This window comes from Delphinapterus leucas, chromosome 14, assembly GCF_059928025.1.
Source record: "Delphinapterus leucas isolate spDelLeu-1000000601 "Yukka" chromosome 14, BTC_Dleu_Yukka2, whole genome shotgun sequence".
In the NCBI taxonomy this organism is placed as follows: Eukaryota; Metazoa; Chordata; class Mammalia; order Artiodactyla; family Monodontidae; genus Delphinapterus; species Delphinapterus leucas.
Window position 1 is genome coordinate 89324657 of NC_143142.1, and position 21815 is coordinate 89346471.

General features: G+C 41.6%; 1 protein-coding gene across 8 annotated transcripts in view; it reads left to right on the forward strand.

Moving 5' to 3' along the window:
* Positions 1 to 962: 962 nt before the first annotated feature.
* ADNP2 (ADNP homeobox 2) overlaps positions 963 to 21815 on the forward strand; it is a 54045-nt gene continuing 33192 nt past the window's right edge. For 7 of the 8 annotated variants that reach the window (XR_016387675.1, XR_016387677.1, XR_016387678.1 and 4 more), the window contains exons 1-3: positions 963 to 1063; positions 9158 to 9278; positions 19497 to 19586. Coding sequence is in view for 3 of the 8 variants with exons in the window: in XM_022560028.2 (XP_022415736.1) it covers positions 9171 to 9278; positions 19497 to 19586 (198 nt within the window). In the remaining 5 variants the exon portion in view is untranslated. Of the gene's footprint in view, positions 1064 to 1321; positions 9279 to 19496; positions 19587 to 21815 lie in introns of those variants that run through there. The other variant, XM_089895374.1, reaches the window with a different exon arrangement.

The following is a 21815-nucleotide window of genomic DNA, read 5'->3' on the forward strand; positions in this document are numbered from 1 at the left end:
GTTATTGAGGAGCGATAAATTAAAGTAGCTGTGTGCACACACACCAGGCCTCTCGTTAAACTGCAAGTTCTCTGAGGGCGATGTGGCCCTTTTCTTCCCCCTTGGGCGCTTGACTCCACGAAGGAAGACCCAAAGGCATTTTGAAAGCCTCCTACTCCATGATTTCATTCATTTTGAAAAATAATTATTGCCTCACAATTTTTTAAAGAGTTGGGCATAAGTGAACTTCTAGGCCGTTTAAGAGATTTAACAAATGTATGCAATTAACTTTTTTCCTACACATGTAGTAGCTTTAACTTAAAAATCAGAATTCTCAAGAAAAGATGTGACATTAATTTTCTTAGAAAATAATTACTAAGTCAGGAGACCCTATCCAGTCAGTTCACTAAGATGTGTCAATCAAGGGCATACTTGTCAAAGTTCTGATAGTCCAAGTTCTATCCTCCAATAGCAGGGCAGGCTTCTCCTCACATCTGGTTTCCCATTGGCTCTGAGATGTGGGCGGGGCCACCCATTCCTGCTGCTGCCACTAGCTCCACCCCACCCCATGCAAATGAAATCAAAGCTCTGGTGAACCCACGTGATTGGTCACGTGGCACGACACACTCGCCCCACCCCCTCAAATGACATCATCACCCTCTCAAACTCTCACGAGAGTTTGCACAGATGCTGGTGAGAGGCTGGCAGGCCAGTCCACTGTGGCAGGAGGGGTGTCAGGGGAGGGAGCTTCAATACAGACCCCCATTCCCACTGCTGAGTCTCCAGTCCAGCTTAAGACAGGGGCCCCTAGGGGCCTGTGGGGCAGTGCCCAGGGGTCCCTTGCACACTCTTCCCCCATTGGCTGGCTGCTCCGGCATGCAAATGAGGGCGCGCGTCACTTCCGGAGGCCAATCGAGCGCCATTTTCTCTTTCTGGCCGAGCTGGGAGGAGGGGACGGGGTCGCGCGGGGTGGGCGCGCGCCGAGCCGGGGTCCCGCCGCGCGGGGCTGAGGCGGGCGGGCGCGGGGCCCCAGCGGGCGCGGCGAGAGCGGCGGGGGACGCGGCGGCGCTGCGGTCGCCCAGCGGTAGGTAACCCCGGCCCGCGCCGACGCCCCTGGCCCGGCCCGGCCCGGCCCGCGAAGTCCCGGCGGCGGCCCCGCCCCATCCCGCCCACACCCCGCGGCCCGGGGCCGCCTCACGAATCCCGCGACGTTCTCCAGGCGCGGGGCTAGCCGCCAGAAGGGCGCCCGTCGTTCCTCCGCGTCACGTGGGGGCCGGGGGTGGGGAGGGGGCGGGGATGGGGGTTCGGGGGGCGGGGCGGGGGGACGGGACCGGGGTGAGGGGGACGCGGGGACTGGGCGGCGGCTGGGGAGGGCCGGGCGTGCGGAGGGCGGCGGGACGGGGACCCGGGGAGCCGCCCGGAGCGAGTGCGGACGCGGGCCGAGCGGATGCGAGCTCACCCGGCCTGCGCTGTGGCGGCTGTCTCTCAGGAGGAGAGAACAGCCAGTAGCAAAGCCCAGTTCCTTCACCCCTGAGCGTTTGGTGTGAATATTGACCACATGCAGTTGTTGACATGAACGTTTTAACTTTTCATATGTCGTCGCTTCCTGCGTTGACGTAGTCTGGGTGCAGAATTTCTCCTCTCACTTGGCTTTGGAACGTCCAAACCTGTAGCCACCAGTTCACCCTGTACACAGTTGCAAAATGATAAGTAGTTAAATATTTAAAGTATTTTCTTTGAATTTCAATGGGAGGCTTACCTGAATGCTCTTAAAACTCGTTCTAATTGAATGGAATGGGTAATGGCAGTCTCTTGAGACCTGAAGGACTCTTCTGTGTGGTGATTTACAATGCAGATGGGCAAGTGCGGGCAGACAGCGGCGGGTACCCAGGTCTCGCCAGATAGGTGGGGCGGGGAGTCAAGGTTGTGGGGAGCGTCTTGGGGAGAGGACCGCGTGAAAAGTGCGGCTTCTGGGAAGTGCGTGTTCATCTTTGGAAGTGAAGTAGTGCGTGCGTGACTTACTTAGAGCTGAACGAACTTTGATATTCCGGTTGGAGATGCAGCTGTGTTGAGCCAGTGGTCTTTAGGCGTGGAAGTGACAGACCTGTGTGCAGGAAGGGAACTGGTGCTGGCCTGGAGGGTGGACCGGAGTGGGGCGGAGATGCTCACCCGTCCATCTGAGCGGTGGTGAGGACGTGAGAGCTGGATTTAGGGTTAGGAATTGAAGGTCGGTGACGGGAGGTGAAGGTGGAGTTGTTAAAAGATTTTTAGCTGCAGAGATCTGGGACACCTTTTTAACTTGAACCCAGGTTTGCGATGTGCTTTTGGTGAATTTGTGGTTGAAGTCCCTTTGAGGGGTCACGCCCCAGCTTTCTGCCGTGGCCGCCACTCTGGATGTCGCACACCTGTTAGGGCACTGTTTAACAAGTGGGGAGACTGACTGAAAGATGATGACTTGCTGAAGGCCACAAGTCTGAGAAGGGGTATTCCTGACCTTTGAATCTTGCTTTCATGCATTGTACAAATACTGTGTGGTTTTTTTTTTTTTAAATTAATTAATTAATTAATTTATGGCTGCGTTGGGTCTTCGTTGCTGCGCGAGGGCTTTCTCTAGTTGAGGCGAGCCGGGGCTTCTCTTCCTTGCGGTGCGTGGGCTGCTTCTTGCAGTGGCTTCTCTTGTTGTGGGTCACGGGCTCTAGGCGTGCGGGCTTCAGTAGTTGTGTCTCCCGGGCTTCAGTAGTTGTGGCGCACAGGCTTAGTTGCTCCGCGGCATGTGGGATCTTCCCGGACCAGGGCTCGAACCCGTGTCCCCTGCATTGGCAGACGGATTCTTATCCACTGCGCCACCAGGGAAATCCCTGAATATTATGTGTTTTTAAAGTTACTTAAAAACAAAAAAACAACAAACCTGTATTCCAATAGTTGGGACATTTCATGTAGATTTTTTGGAGTTAGATAATGGCAACTCACAGCCTTATGTTCTAAGTGCTTTTCTTGTATTAAACTGTTCTTTCTCAAAAGTGCTTCTCAGAGTAGGTTGTGCAGAAGGAACTGAGGCCCCAGGATTAAGTGACTTGTCGAAGATCACACAGCTAGTCAGCTGTGGAGCTGATTTGAGCTCAGGCAGTGCAGCTCCAGAATCTTTTGCTCGTGAGATGATTGTGTGGGGTTGCTTCTGAAGTGAAATCTTTTTAGAACTTAGATTTCACAGGAACTGAAAAGCAAGTTCTGTGGCTTTAAAAAGTATTATATTACCTGAATGATTTTCTTTTTTGCAGTGTACTTTTTCAATAATGGAATATTCTTAAATAATCATGATACTAAAAAGCAACAAAAGAAACCCTTTAAGTGCCTCTTTGGGAAGTAATATTTTCTTGTGCACATCAGCGCAATTTTTGGTAATTCCGTGTCTACCACACACTGTGAAATTAAAGGTAATTTACTATGAACAGAGGTTGATAGATTAGTGCAGCTGCATTAGCGTGCTGTTTTCTAATGGTGAAGATACAGATTTAACTGAGTACTAAGAATATATAGAGAACAGCATCAATAAAGGATCTATAGATATGGAAGCACTGAACAACTTCTTTCCTAGTTAATTAATCCACTGGGTCCTCTTTATGAAATCTTGCATCTCTTAGAATGGAGAAATAATGGTAAAAGTCACCTTCTGTTCCCCAAAGTGATTGGCAACAGTAGACCAAGGATTTTGAAAGAATTGTTTTAAGGTTATGAAACTTCTGTGATTTACCTACGTTTTATTTTTTATTATCTTTACTTGGTTTCCCTAAAACAGCAAACTGCTGAAAAGAGGAAACTTTTTTTTTTTTAAATTAAGAATGGATCTGTGTACTTGTTTTGGGAGGGGGCGGGGAACCACAATAGCAATGATGAGGGAATGGGGGCACTTACAGTTGAGAATAAAAAGCTCCGATTCTCCAAATTGAAGAAGACAGACTTCCTTGACCCTCCTCCCAAGCCTTGAACAAGTAACTGCTGAGCCCTTTAAAACTTGCCCAGTCACTGGAAGTCTCTTTTCAGTGCCTTCCTCCTGAGGGTCGGCCTGTCAGTAGCAGCCTTGGGAACCATCCTGTGAAAATTGGCCAATCCCTAAACTGCTTCTGGGAGTGTACCAATCCCTGTACTCCTTGCTTCTCAAAACTGTGATAAGATCAGCACTTGCTTTGTAAGGCCAGATTTCTTTGCAAGCAAAAAATTTAGCTTTTTTGTTTTGGATATATGTGGATGGTGGTCTTAACCTTGGACAGTTCTATTTACCCGCTTTGGGGAAAGAAGAACCCCAAAGGATAGAGAGGATAGTGGGACTTTAAGGAGGAAATAACGGCAAGTCTGATAAAGTGAGTGGAAAGCATAAAGGATTTTTGAGGCATGCTCTGGCCAAGGAAGCCAGTCGGGGCTTGAAAGTGACCTTGTGCTTAATATTTAGGAATGCCACCACGAGGTTCTTGACAGCTCCTCTGTTAAATTATGCTTTTGAAGGCTAGAACCCAATTCAGTGAATTTTATTGTTAATAATTTTATTATTAGTTTTTTTTTTTTTTTTTTTTTTTGCTGTACGCGGGCCTCTCACTGCTGTGGCCTCTCCCGTTGCGGAGCACAGGCTCCGGACGCGCAAGCTCAGCGGCCATGGCTCACGGGCCCAGCCGCTCTGCGGCATGTTGGATCCTCCTGGACCGGGGCACGAACCCGTGTCCCCGGCATCGGCAGGCGGACTCTCAACCACTGCGCCACCAGGGAAGCCCTAATTTTATTATTTTTAACTTTACTTCCTATGATTTTTATATCTCCCAGTTCTAAAATGCTAAATGATCCTTCAAGCTCACTTTCTACTGAGGCTGAGATATACTTTTCACATAGATAACTTGTCTGAAAAGCGTGTCCATTCCAAATCAGCTTCTCAAACACTTCATGTTTCTTTATTACCCACGAAAAGGTTCTCCCACTGTTAACCCTCCCTGCCCCGCTCATCTCTCGTTTTATTCCAGTCCACCTTTTTGGTTTTACTTACCTTTTGCCCAGTATATTCAGACTTTTACTACCTTACCTCAGTCATTTTCTGATGCTGATCTATTCACTTGGAATATCTTGGACTCCAAGTCACCAACCCTCCATAGCCTTTCCATTTTGAACCTCAGTGATAGGCCCAGATGTGCAAAGAAAACATGATTCCTGCCCTGAAGAAGTTCAGTCCAATAGGGAAAATAGGTGTAGAAGTAGATAATTACAACGTAGTGAGGTGAGTGCAATGAAATAAGTATAAACTGGCCACTCTGGGAATTCCTCGAGGGGCACCAAGCTTATCCTTGAGGGAGGAGGGGTTTGGTTATAAGAGGGTATAGAAGTGGAATTGCGGGCTTACAGAAATTGTTATTTAAGATCTTGGGAGGTACTGCCAGTTGTCCTGTAAACATGCAGAAAGTACAGTTTTTCTACTTATCCTCACTACCAGAGGATATTATCAATCTTTAAGTTACTGTTTTGATAATAAAAAATTGGCATTCATTTTTTTACCTGGCATTTCTTTAACTCGAGTTTAACTGATTTTGTTTTATAGCTTGCACATTAAAACTTTTTTTGAAATAGTTTTGGATTTATAGAAAGTTGCAAGTACAGTACAAAGAACTTCTTCCCCTGAATCATTTGAAACTAAGTTGACAAAAATGATGCCACATTACCCCCAATATTGTCTGTTTCCTACAATAAGAACATTCTCATATATATGCAGAACACAACCATCAAAATCAGGAGATCAGTTTATTACCATCTAATCCTCAGACTCCATTGAAGTTTTGCCAGTTGTTCCAATAACATCATTTATAGTAAAGAATCTAGTTAGAATTGCGCATTGAATTTAGTTATCTTTAGTCTCTCTCAGTCTGGAACAGTTCTTAGTTTTTCCTTCCATGATCTTTTTCTAAGTGTATAATTAGTTGATTTTTAGTAAATTTATAGAGTTATGCAACCAACAACATAATCTAATATTAGAACATTTCCAGCACTCTCCCCAAAAACCTATTCATGTGCAGTTACTACCCGTTCCCACCCGCAGCTGACTGCTAATCTACCTTCTATCTCTGTAGATTTGTCTTTTCTGAACATTTCACGTAAATGGAATCAGACAGTATGAGGACTTTTGCGTCTGGCTTCTTTCACTTAGCGTCATGTTTTCGAGATTCATTCATGTTGTAGCGTGCATCAGTACCTAGTTACTTTTATTGCCAGATACTATTTTGTGGTATGGGTATGCCATATTTTGTTCATCCAGTCAACATTTGGTGGACACTTGGGTTGTTTCCACATTTTGGCTATTAGGAATAGTGCGCCCTTGTATCATCTGGACACGTTTGAAGATTGCAGGTTAGGTATTTTGTACAGTGTCTCTTAACTGAATGTCTGCCAGACTTCTGTGAATTACACTTTCCCCTTTGGTTATTAACAAGTATTTTGTGGGGAGATGCTTGGAAACCATGTAAGATATCCCATTCCTCACTAAACTTTCAATTTATTAAATTGTTTATGTTACCATGGACTTAAGTTTATATTCTAGTGGGTTATCTTTTGGTTACTATTTCTGAATACCAAACCACCCCAAAACTTTGTAGAATGAAACATTTTATTAAAAAAACTCAGTAATTCTTTGGGTCAGGAGTTCAGGTGGGAGCAGGAAAGATGGCTTGTTTATATTCCACAATGTCTGGGGCCTCATCTGGAAAGACTCAAAGGCTCAGGGTCACTGGACAGCTGCAGGCTCTAGAGCATCTTCACTTTTTTTTTTTTTTTTGCATCTTCACTTTTGTGTCTGCTAGTTGATGTGGAGCCTCTCCATGTGGGCTAGTTGAACTTCTTACAATAAGGAGTCTAGATTCCAAGAGTAATGGTACCCAGAGGGCAGGCAAAAGCATGTGGCATTTTTTATGGTCTACCTTTGGAATTCACATGGCATTACTTCTGCCACACTTTATTGGTTGAGGTTGCCACAAAGTTCTGCCCAGGTTCAAAGGGTGGGAGCATAGATGCCCCTACTTTTTGGGAGGAGTGTCAAGGACATATTTTAAGGAAAGCATGTGGGATGGGAGATCCTGTTACGCTATCTTTGGAAAATTCAGTGCCACAGATTAATCTGTTATTGTCATTACTTATTTGGTACCCACATTGTCCCACATTTGGCTTGTGGGAACTTCTTCAAGCGCTTGACTTCTTTTCAGTCCTTTTGACATGTCTCACCATTCTTTGAGCAACTTCGTTATTTTCTGGCATAAGACATTCTAGGCTCATCTTGTCTTTTATGTGCTCCAGCCCTAGAATCAGCCGTTTTTTCCAAGGAGCCCTGTTTCCTTTTAATGGAAAGTGGTATTTAGAAAGTAAGATTTGAGGGACTTCGCAGGTGGCACAGTGGTTAAGAATCTGCCTGCCAATGCAGGGGACACGGGTTCGAGCCCTGGTCTGGGAAGATCCCACATGCTGTGGAGCAACTAAGCCCATGAGCCACAACTACTGAGCCTGCGCTCTAGAGCCTGTGAGCCACAACAACTGAGCCCGTGTGCCACAACTACTGAGCCCATGCCCTGCAACAAGAGAAGCCGCCGCAATGAGAAGCCCCCGTACTGCAATGAAGACTAGCCTCTTCTGTCCGCAACTAGAGAAAGCCTGGGCGCAGCAACAAAGACCCCACGCAGCCAAAAATAAGTAAATAAATAAATAAAATAAAAAAAAAAAAGAAAAGATTTGGGCCCAAGGAGTGCTCACTGCTACTGGGGTGTGTAACTGCTTCCAGGCTCTCGCAGTGGACAGAGCTATACAATATACACAGACAGATTAACAAATGTATTTATTTTTAATCTATGTATGTGTTAAAAATAATGAGGTCACAGCTACACCTCTTATCATGGTCAAGTACCACAGGATTTATTTTAATTTTATGCTTTTTCAGGTATTTTAAAAACAGCTTTATGGAGATGTAATTTACATACCATACACTTCACCTTTTTTTAAAAAAATTATTTATTTATTTATTTGGCTCTGCCGGGTCTTAGTTGCGGCATGTGGGATCTTCATGGAGGCACACGGGATCTTTAGTTGCGGCATGCAGGATCTAGTTCCCTGACCAGGGATCCAACCCAGGCTCCCGGCATTGGGAGCGTGGAGTCTTAACCGCTGGACCACCAGGGAAGTCCCCAGTTCACCTATTTAAAGTGTACTTACTAAGTGGCTTTTAGTGGGTTCACAGAGTTGTGCATACATCACCACAGTCGATTTTAGAGTACTGTCACTATTCCAGAAGGAAACCCTGTTCCCCTTAGCCATCACCTTCCAGTCCACCTCAGCCTTAAGCAGCCAGTATTCTCCTTTCTGTCTCTATAGATTTGCCTGTTCTGGATACTTCATATACATTGAATCGTATAATATGTGGTCCTTGGTGTCTGGCTCCTTTCACATAGCATAATGTTCCCTCACACAGGATCTTCGTTGAGGCATGTGGGAGCTTTCGTTGAGGCACGAGGCTTCTCTTTAGTTGTGGCTCATGGGCTCAGTAGTTGTGGCCCACGAGCTTAGTTGCTCCGCGGCTTATGGGATCTTCCCATACCAGGGATTGAACCCATGTCCCCTGCATTGGCAGGCAGATTGTTAACCACTGCGCCACCAGGGAAGTCCCCTTAGCCTATTTTTAAGTTGGGTTTTTTATTTGCCTTTTAATTATTGTTATGTATTCTGGATATAAGTTTCTTATCAGAAGTAAGATTTACAAATATTTTCTCCCATTTTGTGGATTCTCTTTGCTTTTTTGATGGTTTCCTTCAAAGCAGGTAGGTCTTTAATTTTGATGAAGTCCAACTTATCTATTTTTTCTTTTGTTGCTAGTGCTTTTTGGTGTCATATCTAAGAATCCATTGCCAAATCCAAGGTCATGAAGATTTATGCCTATGTTTTCTTCTGAGAGTTTTAAAATTTCACCTTGTGCATGTGCATGTATGATCCATTTTGAGTTAATTTTTGTATATGGTATAAGGGAAGAGTCCAACTTCATTCTTTTGTATGTGGAAATCTAATTGTCCCAGAATAAAAATTACTCTGTTTTACCAGCCCTGTTTTAAAAAATTTTATGTGTGTGTGTATGTGTATATGTACTTATTACAGTTTTGTTTTCTTCCCTTTTAAGGAAAATTTCAAAAATGTTTCAAATTCCCGTGGAGAATCTTGACAACATCAGGAAGGTACGGAAAAAGGTGAAAAGCATTCTTATGGATATTGGGCTTGACAGCTGCAAAGAGTTGCTGAAGGTAAGAAGGCATAAGTAACAGATTAAGAGAAGACAGTAATATTGGAGATACTGGGGGTGGTGAGATTTGAACTGGGAGGTTTTGGAGAATGGGTAAGATGCCTCAAGATGGAAATTGCCGACTCTTGAAATGAGCCGTGGGAATAGCATTCGTTTTTATTCATGTCTTTGACTTAAAGTGGGCTACTTTAGGCTCTTCCAGTTTTTAACGTTACTTTTAGGAGGGACTGTTTATAGTCATTAGTTGCAACATATTTTTGTTTTTTGAGGGGAGTGTCTTGAATTACATAAATTATTTTATCAGAAGAAAACTAACTCAATTTTGTCAGTGATGGTCAAATGGGGATGCATACTTGTATGATAGGGTTGTTTGTTTTCTTTTGTTTTTTTCTGATTTGTGAATTTAATACATTCAGTCTTACAAAAGTTTAAAAATTAAGGTCACAGTCACACACTTTATTGATAAATTATGTTCTCATATAATTTTATCTTTTCTTATAACTGGAGAATATATGGCCGGCATAAAGAAATAAAAATTGTTAAATAAAGCTTGCTTTGTAGCTTTGTAGCCACTTATAATTCTATGCATGTTTAATTCATAGCTATTGAAATAGGGACCGTGTCTGCTTTGAATTTTTCAGACTTGTGAAGAATTCGATTCAAGGTGTTATTGGCCTGGGAAGAGTTCAGTTTCTTAATTTTCAAATCTCAGACTTTGAACCAGATTGACTTTTATTTATAAAAAGGTGTTCAGGTGTTCTGATGCTGAAAGACCAATACTTAACCAGGATTCTCATTAATGGTCAGAATTGATTTTTGCTCTAAAGTAAAATTTCTCAAAGGTAGACCTCAAATAGTTATCTTCAAACATTACCACCGCAGAGAGATCTTCCCCCTAAAATGCTGCCCTTTTCACTTTGTTATCTATCTTACCTGCTCTTTCTTCAGAGCTCCTGCAATACCTGATGTTATTTGTTTATCTGTATCCCTCACTTGAATGTAAGAAGGCATGCACCACATTGTTTTGTTATCCACTCTATTACCTGTACATGCTTAACATATATATATTTTTTAACAAATATTTTTCAAGTGAATGAATGAAAGTAAAACCCAAGTAGAGAAGTACTTTCAATAACAGACTGTGCCTGAAAGTTTATTTGGAAATAAAAGGTTGGAGGAGATACTGAATTGGAAGCTCTGAGACACTGTTGTTCCAGAGCAGTCTTAAAGTGAGAGCACTGTCATTGTTCCTGCAGCTCTGTCTGTAAGTCATATTTTATGCATGAGGAAGAAAGCAGGATAATCTTTTGGAGACAGGTTTGAGAAGGTAGATAGTGGACACATAGTCCATTAATAATAGATAAGTATGTGAGTTTAAGTAATATTTGCAGAGAATATAAAAATAACAAGCTAAGAGCACAATATATATAGACTGAGGAAATTTCAAATGATTATGAGAAAATTTTTGGAATGGTGCCTGGCACGCGGTAGATGCTCAAAAAATGTGCCCTGAAGGTATAGCAGTGCCTTCAGTAACAGACTGAAACTCTCTTTGGAATATTTGGGGGATGAAGGCGTGGCTTTCACTTTAGTCCTGGCTAGCAGCTAGTGGTGTGGCCTTGGGCACATCTGTGACTCTCTGGGCCTCAGTGTCCTCGTTCCAGGGAATGTAGAGAATTAGTCAGGATACTTACCCTTGAAGGGGGTTGACAGTCTAGCAGGAGCTGAGACAAACTTGAAACAGTCATAGTGAGAAACAGACAGATCACTTCTAGCTGAGGAGGCTAGAACAGCCTTTATGGAGGAGATGAGATTTGAACTGTTTTTTGTTTGTTTTTATTTGTGTATTTATTTATTTATTTTTGGCTGTGCCGCATGGCATGAGGGATATTAGTTCCCCAGCCAGGGATAGAACCTGTGCCCCCTGCGATAGAAGCACAGAGTCTTAACCACTGGACCGCCAGGGAAGTCCCCATGTTTTTAAAGATAGGGTAGGATTCTCCAGTGGAATTAGAAAGAATATTTCAGGAACATGGAATTTAGAATCACAACCCAGTTGATTAACCCCCATCACACTAGGCTAAGTGAATTCAGTTTTTTAAAAAACTGTTCTATTTGGAAATAATAATTCAAACTTACAGAATAGTTACAAGAATAAAAATAGTACAGGGAACACTCATTACCCTTTACCCAGACTTACCAGTTGTTAACATTTTCTCCCATTTGCTTTAATATTTGCACACTTTTGCCTGTGCTGTGTGTGTGTAGTATTTTTCCCTGAGCCGCTTAAGTAGGTTGCTTATCTCATGACCCTTATTACCTAAATACTTAAAAGTGTGTGTTTTCTAAGAATAAGATTAGTCTCTTATATTGCCACAGGATGGTTATGAACTTAGGTAAATTTAACATGGATATGACATTTTTGTCTAATCATTTATAGCATTTTTCCCCCTGTCAGTGGTGGACCCAATTTAGGGTCAGGTATTGCCTTTGGTTGTCATCTCTCTTTAGTCTCCTTTAATGTGAATTTACTTTTTAAATGGAATTTTTACAGAATTAGTTTTATTTTTAGGTAAAATGCCAGAAACAACTAAAATTTTTCATCCTGGAGTCCTTTGTTTTTGACATGGCGTAAAACTGGACATTCCTCACTAACTTGCTTCCTCAGTCAGCCTAAGAATTGTTTACTCATCTGAATTTGTTCAGGACTGTTTACTTTTTCTTTCCAAGACTATAGTGACACAGAAACATACATACTTCACAAGAGAAAAGTAAGAGATTTGAATGGCATACCAGAATTGTTAATTAGCTATTGGGTTAAATTTTACTATTTCTTTTGGGGGAAAATTTTTGTTTTATTAATTTGTAGTTGGTCCTATATTTTGCAAAATTTTTGAAAATTCAAGCAATGTAGAAGTTCATTATAGAAAAATTAGAAAATATACACAAACTTAGAGGAAAAAAATGACTCAATTGTAAACCGTTACCCCAGAATCTCCATGGTAAACACTGTTATATCTTTGCAGATTTTTAGAAACAGGACATGATCTAACTATAAAATACTATACTTGTAGCTTTGTTCTTACTTTTCTCTGAATCTCATATGAAGAACTTCTTTCCATGTCAAATGCATTTATTCTTAATCCATTGTATTATTTAGAGTCTCTTGGTCTCAAGCAACGAAAACCAGTACTGACCAAGTTAAGTTAAGCAAGAAGGAATTTATCTGAAGTCTGTGGGTGCTTACAGAGAGTCAGCCCTGGGAACACCTGTCCATGTGGTCCTTTCCGTTTCCTTAGCCAGCATTTCAGATTTCATAGTGAGAAATCACTCTGCCTTCTCTGATTTCCAAGGTATATACGACTCCACTTATCCTAAGAGTTAGGCCCTCAAATCGTAGGCTGTACAGTTCTTGTCAAAAGCCTGGCTGAGAAAAGTGAATCTTAGGGGAAATAGGCTCTTCCAAGAACCTTATCTCCTTTTCTAAAAATAGATGTAAACCCTGCTACTCCTTAGAGTATCTTGAGGAGTTTTTTAAAAAGTTAACATTTGGGGGCTTCCCTGGTGGCCCAGTGGTTAAGAATCCGCCTGCCAAAGCAGGGGACATGGGCTCGAGCCCTGGTCCAGGAAGATCCCACATGCCGCGGAGCAACTTAACTTGTGCGCCACAACTCCTGAGCCTGCGCTCTAGAGCCCGTGAACCTCAACTAACTGAGCCCTCGTGCCACAAGCCCGCATGCCTAGACCCCATGCTCCACAACAAGAGAAGCCACCGCAATGAGAAGCCTGCCCACCACAACGAAGAGTAGCCCCTGCTCACTGCAACTAGAGAAAGCCCACGCGCAGCAATGAAGACCCAGTGCAGCCAAAAATAAATAAATAAAATAAAAATGTAAAAAATAAAATAGGGCTTCCCTGGTGGCACAGTGGTTGAGAGTCCGCCTGCTGATGCAGGGGACGCGGGTTTGTGCCCCGGTCCGGGAGGATCCCACATGCCGCAGAGCGGCTGGGCCCGTGAGCCGTGGCCGCTGAGCCTGCACGTCCGGAGCCTGTGCTCCGCAACGGGAGAGGCCACAGCAGTGAGAGGCCCGCATACCGCAAAAAAAAAAATAAAATAAAATAAAATAAAATAAATTAGATCAAGATATTAAAAAAAAAGTTAACATTTGATCAGTTAATTTAAAGGTTACCTACATAATTTGGAGGGCACTGTGCAAAATGAAAATGCAGGGCCATAGGCGCACTGTCCCAACCCACAGCAGATGGGTGACTCCCAAGAGATTGCAGCTTCTGTGCCAGGATGCTTCTGTTGCCTGGATCCAGGGTGGGCTCAAGGCCCCAAGTTATCTACCAAACACCTTGGTGCTGCCAGTCCAGGGCTGGGCTGGTTACCACCTTCCTCCTCCTCTCCCCGGGTCTTCCTGGCTCCCACCAGGGCGACTGGGGAATATGGACCTCTTGACAACTTGGTTATTGCCCCAGGTGGTGGACAAGAGTCTAGGAGTGGTTGCAGGGTGAGGGGAGTTAGGAGGGTTGTGGAGACTGAGAGCAGGGACAGAATCTGTCCCAGGACAGTGGAGGTAGGACCACGCGTGAGCTGACGCTTCAGGCCCCTGACACATGCTCCACGGTCCTATCAGACTTCACTTTATAAAACAAATTCAAAGATGAGATTATTAACACTTTCAAAATGCTGACAACAGGGATTACACCCCAGCACTGGCCTGTCTGAACACAGGGCTCTGTGCAACTGCATTGGTCGTTTTGAAAACTTTCCCATTTTTTTAATTTAGTTAAAAAAAAAATTTAGTTATTTAACCTCATGTTGAAAATATTATTTCAGTATGTAATCAGTATAAAATAAGTAATGAAATATTTTAACCTCTTTTTTCTCTTAAATCCTCCAAGTGTATTTATAGAATTTTTTTATTATGGTAAGATATATATAACATAAAATTTGCCATTTTAGCCTTTTTTTGGGCCACGCTGCACGGCTTGTGGGATGTTAGTTCCCTGACCAGGGATCGAACCTGGGCCCCAGCAGTGAAAGCGCCGAGTCCTAACCACTGGACCACCAAGGAATTCTGCATTTTAGCTATTTTTAAGTGTACAATTCAGTAGCATTAATGATATTAACACTGTTTTGCAACTCGATTTTCATCATCTCAAACAAACTCAGTAACCTTGAAGTAGTAACTCCCCATGCCCCACCCCAGCCTCTGATAAACTCTAATCTACTTTATGTCTCTATAGATTTGCCTATTAAAAATATTTCATGTGAGTGGAATCATGCAGTATTGGTCCTTTTGTGACTAGTTTATTTCACTAGCTTAATGTTTTCAAAGTTCATCTATGTGTGGCATGTGTCAAAATCTTAACTCCTTTTTATGGCTAAGTAATATTCCATTATGTAGACATATACCACATTTTATCAGTTCATCTGTTGATACACACAGGTTGATTCCATCTTTTGGCAGTTGTGAATAATGCTGCAGTGAACTTTGCCTCACAGGTATCTGTTTGAGTCCCTGTTTCACTTTTAGGGTATATACCTCAGAGAAATGCTGGGTCATGTAATAATTGTTTAGCTTTTTGAGGAACCACCTAACTGTTTCCACAGTGGCTGCACGTTTTTCAGTTGCCACCAGCCATGCATGAGGGGTCCAGTTTACCCACAGCCTTGTTAACATTTGTTCTCTCTTTCAGTCTCTCCCTCTTTCTCTCCCTCCCTTGCCATTGTGGCCACTAATGATGTTGAGCATCTTTTCATGTGCCTATTGTAGTTTTTTGCCCATTTTTAAATTGGATTGTTTGTCTTTTTGTTGTTGAGTTGTAGTTTTTTATGTATTCTGGATATTAAACCGTTATTAGATATGTTTTGTAGATATTTTCTCCCATTCTTTTTACTTTCTTGATAATATCTTGATGCACAAAAGTTTTAAATTTTGACGAGGCCCAATTTATTTGTTTATTTATTTATTTATTTATTTATTGCGGTACCTGGGCCTCTCACTGTTGTGGCCTCTCCCATTGCGGAGCACAGGCTCCGGACGCACAGGCTCAGCGCCCATGGCTCACGGGCCCAGCCGCTCCGTGGCATGTGGGATCTTCCCGGACCGGGGCACGAACCCGTGTCCCCTGCATCGGCAGGCGGACTCTCAACCACCGCGCCACCAGGGAAGCCCGGTCCAATTTATTTTTGTGTTTGCAATGCTTTCTATGTAGTGTCTAAGAATCCATTGCCAAATTCAAGTCAAGAAGATTTTCTCCTTTGTTTTTTTCTGAGAGTTTTATGGTTGTAGTTCTTTTTGTTTAGGTTTTGATCCGTTTTGAATTAATTTTGTATATGGTGTGATATAGGGGTCTAACTTTATTCTTTTGCATGTGGAAATCCAGTTGTCCCAGTGCCATTTATTTGACTAATTTTTCCCACATTGAATGGACTTGGCGGCCTTGTAGAAAATGATTTGGCCATAGGTGCATGGATTTATTTCTGAACTCTCAATTCTAGTCCATTAATCTTTATGTCTATCCTTATGTTAGTATTACACTTTTGATTACCCTAGTTTTGTGATAAGTTTTGAAATTGGGAAGTGTGAGCTCTCCAACTCGGTTCTTTTTTTTTTTTTTTTAACATCTTTATTGGGGTATACTTGCTTTACAATGGTGTGTTAGTTTCTTCTGCACTTGCCCTTAGTGTGTTTTCGATTACCTTCATTAGTTTACTCAGGTTTCCCCATGTAAAACCCTAAAAGAAGTTTTTTTTCAGAACTCGCGCTAGGAGAGTATGTGGCATGTCTTGAGTGTGCTGGACCCACATCAGGGATCGGTCCTGACCATCCTTTTCATTGCTTGGTCAGCCTCGTTAGGCAGGCCCATCCCTTGAAGCTCATTAAAGTGTAGAGGAAACTAGTACTGGGTTGCTTGATTGAAAAAAACAAAAAAACAGAAAAACACATGTAATCAGTGGGAAAGTGGAAGAGACATTGGATGTTCTTTCTGTGTATGATGTGTGTGTTGCTTAGAGGAGAGATTTCTAATGTATGATGTGGACCCTTGAGGAATCATGAAGTTATTAGGGAGTACTACAATTTCTCTGGTGGCTGCAAATTCAAATGAAGCATTGTCTGAGAATTGAAAGTAATCTCTCCCATTAAATTACTGTTATATATCAAATGTTCATAGATACTGAGGTGATTAATATTATCCAAATTTATTTAAAAGTATTACTCTTCCTATCAGCTTTTGTCATCCTCTGTTTTCTCAATTAACAGCTATCAGAGATACAAATACTGTCACATGGAGGCCAGAAACCTTTGAAGAAGCGGTAGGGAAAAAGGGGATTAAAAAAAGAAGGTCCCTAGGTTAGAGTTTCAAAGTATCTATCAGATTTATTGAGGGAGTTTGAGATAGAAGGAATTAATGTTGACTGTCTAGTAGAAGTTTGGATCCATGATCATTTTCGCCTTTTTGTCACCTTGTGGGTTTTTACCTTGTAAGCCTTTTTTTCCTACCAGTCTTGCCTTTGGTGCAAAAGCTTGACTACTCTAGCTCTTGCTTCTCACTGCACTGCACCACGTTCCTTTCTGTGCTGTTCTGCTCAGAGCTGCCATTTCTGAGGCAACTAGTGCACTTCTTTGCATCAAGTTACAGATTAGATGAGAGCATTTCAACCAATGTTTACAAATTTGGGGTTGCTGCATCTAAATTAGGGAAGCTTAAACAAAAAGAGTGCACTGAACCCACCCCATGTCAATCTTCTGAGACCTATATATGTATAAACAGATTTTTTAAAATGTGTTAACCTATGTCTCTACATCTTATGTACAAAAATATATTGAAATATTCTTAATCCATTTATTTCCTAATAATTGTGGTTTTTTTCTTACTAGCTCTTTTTTTCCTGCATCTGACATCTTTCCTTTAAACCCTTTAAACCCTTCTCATCGCCTGTGATAGAACATTACTGCTTCCCTCTTCCTTTTCCAGTATTTTCTTAGGAAAAATTTAAGCCTACAGAGATACTGAAAGGCTTGTACTGTGAAAACCCATGTACCTACCACGTAAAGTCTACAAAATTAACATGAATATATATCTACACTCATCATTTTATCTTATTTTTTGATGCATTTCAAAGAGCGTTGCAGGCATTGATAAATTTGCTGTTTTTGTATTTGAAGTGAGACTTTCGTAGACAGCATATAATTGGATCGTGGTTTTTAACCCAATCTGACATTCTCTACCTCTTATTTGAGTGTTTAGACCAGAGGTAGGCAAACTATGGCCCATGGGCCAAATCTGGCTTGCTGCCCATTTTGTAAATAAATAAACTTCCTTGGAATACAGCCATGCTTATTAGTGTTTACATATTGTCTATGGCTGCTTTTGTGCACAATGGTGGGATTGAGTAGTTGTATCAAACAGAGACTGCATGGCTGTCAAAGCCCTAAATATTTATCATCTGACTCTACAGAAACAGTTTACCAGCCCCTGTTATTTAATGTGATTGTTGACATGATTGGGTTTAAATCTCCCATCTCACTGTTTGTTTTTACCTATCTCATCTGTTCTTTGTTCTTTTTATTCTTTTTCTGCTTTCGTTTGGATGAATATTTTTATGATTACATATTATCTCCATTTCTGGCTTATTAGCTATACTTTGTGGGTACCTTCCTCATATAATACTGCTTCACATATAGTCTACAGCAGCATGCTTTCATTTCCCCTTCCAGCCTTTGTGCTATTGTTGTCATATATTTTACCTCTATATATGTTACAAACCTCACAATAAAAGCAGTGTTCTATCCAATTTTTTTTTTTTTTTGCGGTACACGGGCCTCTCACCGTTGTGGCCTTTCCCGTTGAGGAGCACAGGCTCCGGACGCGCAGGCTCAGCGGCCATGGCTCACGGGCCCAGCCGCTTCACGGCATGTGGGATCTTCCCGGACTGGGTCACGAACCCGTGTCCCCTGCATTGGCAGGCGGACTCTCAACCACTGCGCCACCAGGGAAGCCCCATATCCAATTTAAATCCTTGTAATAATTTGCACTTTTCTCTAGTTCTGAATTGACCTGGTAGCAATGTATTAGCCTAGGTATAGTCCAAGGCAGATGTGATATTAATTGTCATTCTCTGGCTTAACTAATTCTTTATTTTATATTAAAATAGTCTTTAATTATTAAAAAAAACCCAGTAATATATACTGTGAAAGTTAGAAAGTACAGGTTATCATTTCTTTAGAAAATAGAAATATTAAATGCCATGTACCTACCATTCAGAGATTTAGCTTTCTCTTTATGTGTGTAAACATATAAATGTGTGTAGTATTTACCACAGTGAGCTCATAGCGGTCACTCTTTTTTATTGCATGCTTTTTCAGTTACCTTCATCTTTCTGTGTCATTAAATGTTCATCCTATCTAATACCCAGTCCATATTCAGATTTCTCCAGTTGCCCCCAGATATTTTTCACACTCTGTCTCTTTGAAGCGGAATTCAGTCTGAACCCTGCTGCATCTGGCTTTAGGGTCTCAGAGTCACGTCCCTTTCCGTCTTGCCGTCCCTGTGGTGTTGTTAGCCACACACTTGAGCCCCTACGTCACTCCCCACCCTGACACTCTTCTCCATGGTGCTCGCGCTGATGGAAGACAGTGTCTGCTCATGCAGTTTCTGTCTTTCAAAACTTACTTGTGGAAACCTCATCTGTTTATTTCTTATAAAACTGTAACTTTAAAAAAATATATATATATTTATATATATTTTTGAATTTACGGAAGACTAAATACATGGAAAAAAAATCCAGCACCCTAACAAGTACGGCCAGGAAGGAAATCAACTCTGTAATAGGATGGTTTAATGAACTACAATCAAGAAAGGATGGGAAAGGAAGAAAAAAATGTGCATTGAATTTAAGACACTGTAAAAACTCGGAAGACATATTCACTTATTATTCAAGTGTAAACTCAGTAAGTACTTGGTATAAATTAAAAGGCCGCTGCTGAGGTACAAAAACTGTAATATTAACTTGGATTATTTCAACATTTTCCCCAGGTCTCCAACTTGATGGGAACTCTGTCACAACTTGCCATGGGCTGCATTTTCATTTCACTCTTCCCAAGTAGATTTCTTAGGTGCCAAGTAATCCCATCAGGTTCTAATTAAATATTTCTTTATCTTCTGAAATTATGTAATAATCTCTCATTTTCTCCCTTTTTAAAAGGACCTTAAAGGCTTTGATCCAGGAGAGAAGTACTTTTATAACACATCATGGGGAGATATTTCTCTCTGGGAACCTTCTGGAAAGAAAGTGGTATGTATTTTTATTTTTGATTTTCATGTTTCCTAAGAACTTGGGGGTAAGTGTCAATTTAGTTCTGAGGAACGTCATATGTTTTGGGGTTGCAGATGAATGAATGGGAGGAGGAGGAAGTGTGTAAATATTCAGGGAAGTAGAAAGAAAAACAAAGTTAAACGTTTTGTGATATAGGATTATTGATGCTTTGAGAGTTTTCCGCCTATCAAGTTGGTAAAGTGATGTAGTGAAACTATTATTTGTCCTTGATTATTATATGTCCCTGATGTAAGAAGGGCTTCTGATTTATATAACTATTCTTAGTAAAAAGAAATGTCATGACTTTATATGTAATGAAGGTATATCCTGGTTTCAAAAATTAAAATAAGAATATGGAGTTTGAATCGAGGAATACAGTTTATAATAATTTGAAGCCTCACACTTAGGCAGATTCGAGCTAAAATATGTGACATACCGCTGAATTCTCCTCCTTAAAGTGTTTTCTTCTGGAAAACCCTTCCTGCCCCCCAGCCACTGGACTATAGCACCTTCATCAGCGTCAAACCAGCACGTCCCAGATATGACGTCACTGCCTCCCCTCACCGCTCCCCCACCCCATTTGGCCAGACCGTGTTGACCTTGTTGGGAATTCTGGCTTTAACAACAAATTCCGGTAGCCAGTGAGTCATTTCTCTGTCAGAATTTTACTTAAAAAAATTTCCGTTGTCACCTTGTCCTCCTGAGTCCTGCTTTCTGCCCTGCTTTGTGTCTCTTATCCTCCTTAACCCGGAACTCCCCTCTATACCCACAGATACAGGGTTCCTTGAAACTGCTTTGATTTGGTTATTCTGCTCAGAACAGCTCATAGCTATTCAAATATGCCTTGTTTTGAAGACCTTGGCTTTGTGAATATTTTCTTGGGCCTCCCTGATTTTTCTTATCCGAATTCTTAAAAGATTCTGTAACGTAACATGCAATATAGTTGATAATTATATGCTTTTCATCAAGAAACATATTTTGAATTCCTGTTACAAACTAGGTAAAACTTTGAGTGCTTGATACAAAGAGGTGAAAGTTAGGGTTCTTTTCCTCAGGGAGTTTATGTTTTTGTTTGGGTGAATAGGGCCTGGCATAAAAAGTTAAATAACAATATGAAAGAGTGGAGATTGAATTTGTTAAGTAGATACCATATTGAGAAAAAAACCCAATAAACCACTGTTGCCTGGCATGGTGGAGGCTGTGTTGTCTGCTCGTTTTAGTACCTTACCCCTCTCTGTGCCGTAGGTAGCTTCTTGCTTTAATTTGTCTCTGGGTAATAGGATATGTGAACAGAGACAGTTTCGGGCACCACAGCAGAAAAGTGTGACCCTGCTGGATTATGTGGCTCATGCTGCACAGAAATGACATGTGTTGGACTTTTGGGTTTGGGACTGAGATGCTCAGGTTATATCAGGTGATGGAGCCCAGCTGTTGTGGGACCTGAGGACGAGGCCTTAGGCTGACGGAGAGACAGGGACTCTCACGGGGACAGGATTTCCACCAGCACCCAGAACACCTGACTCCACTTCTTTTCTGCTTCTCTCCTGGGTTATTTTTTCTAACTCTGTTACAGTGAACCAAGGTCTCACGCTCAAATTGTTTCTGATTGGTCACTGTCCTAGAACTTTCACATACAAGTTTTTCTCTGAACATTTTGTCAGGGATTTTGTGCTTATGGACTTACTGTTTATTTTCCATTTTAATAGGTTTGTAGTGGTATCTGCTCTGGTGTTGGTTTGCATTTCCCTAGTGACTAATGATGTTGAGCATCTTTTCGTGTGTCTGGCATCTGGATACCCTCTTTACTTTAAAGTATTTGATGCTTAAAATGTTTTGCCAGTTTTCTAAAAATTGGGTTATATGTTTTCTTACTGAGACTTGAACATGTCCACAAAAATGATTCTGGACACAAGTCCTTTATTAGATATGTGGTTTGCAAATATTGTCTCCTAGCCTGTGGTTTGTCTTTTTATCTTTTAAACAGTGTCTTTCAAAGAGCAGATTTCTTACTTTGATGAAGTCTTGTTTATCATTGTTTTCTATTATGGATCATACTTATGGTGTCATATTTAAGAAATCTTTTCTTAACCCAAAGATCTGTTCAATACTAACAGATAGTAACAAGTTGTTAGTAAGTGCTATTGACTCTTTAATTGGGTGTAATTTTCATTAAGTATCTGGTTTTTCAGTACAGCATTTTGTGGAGTA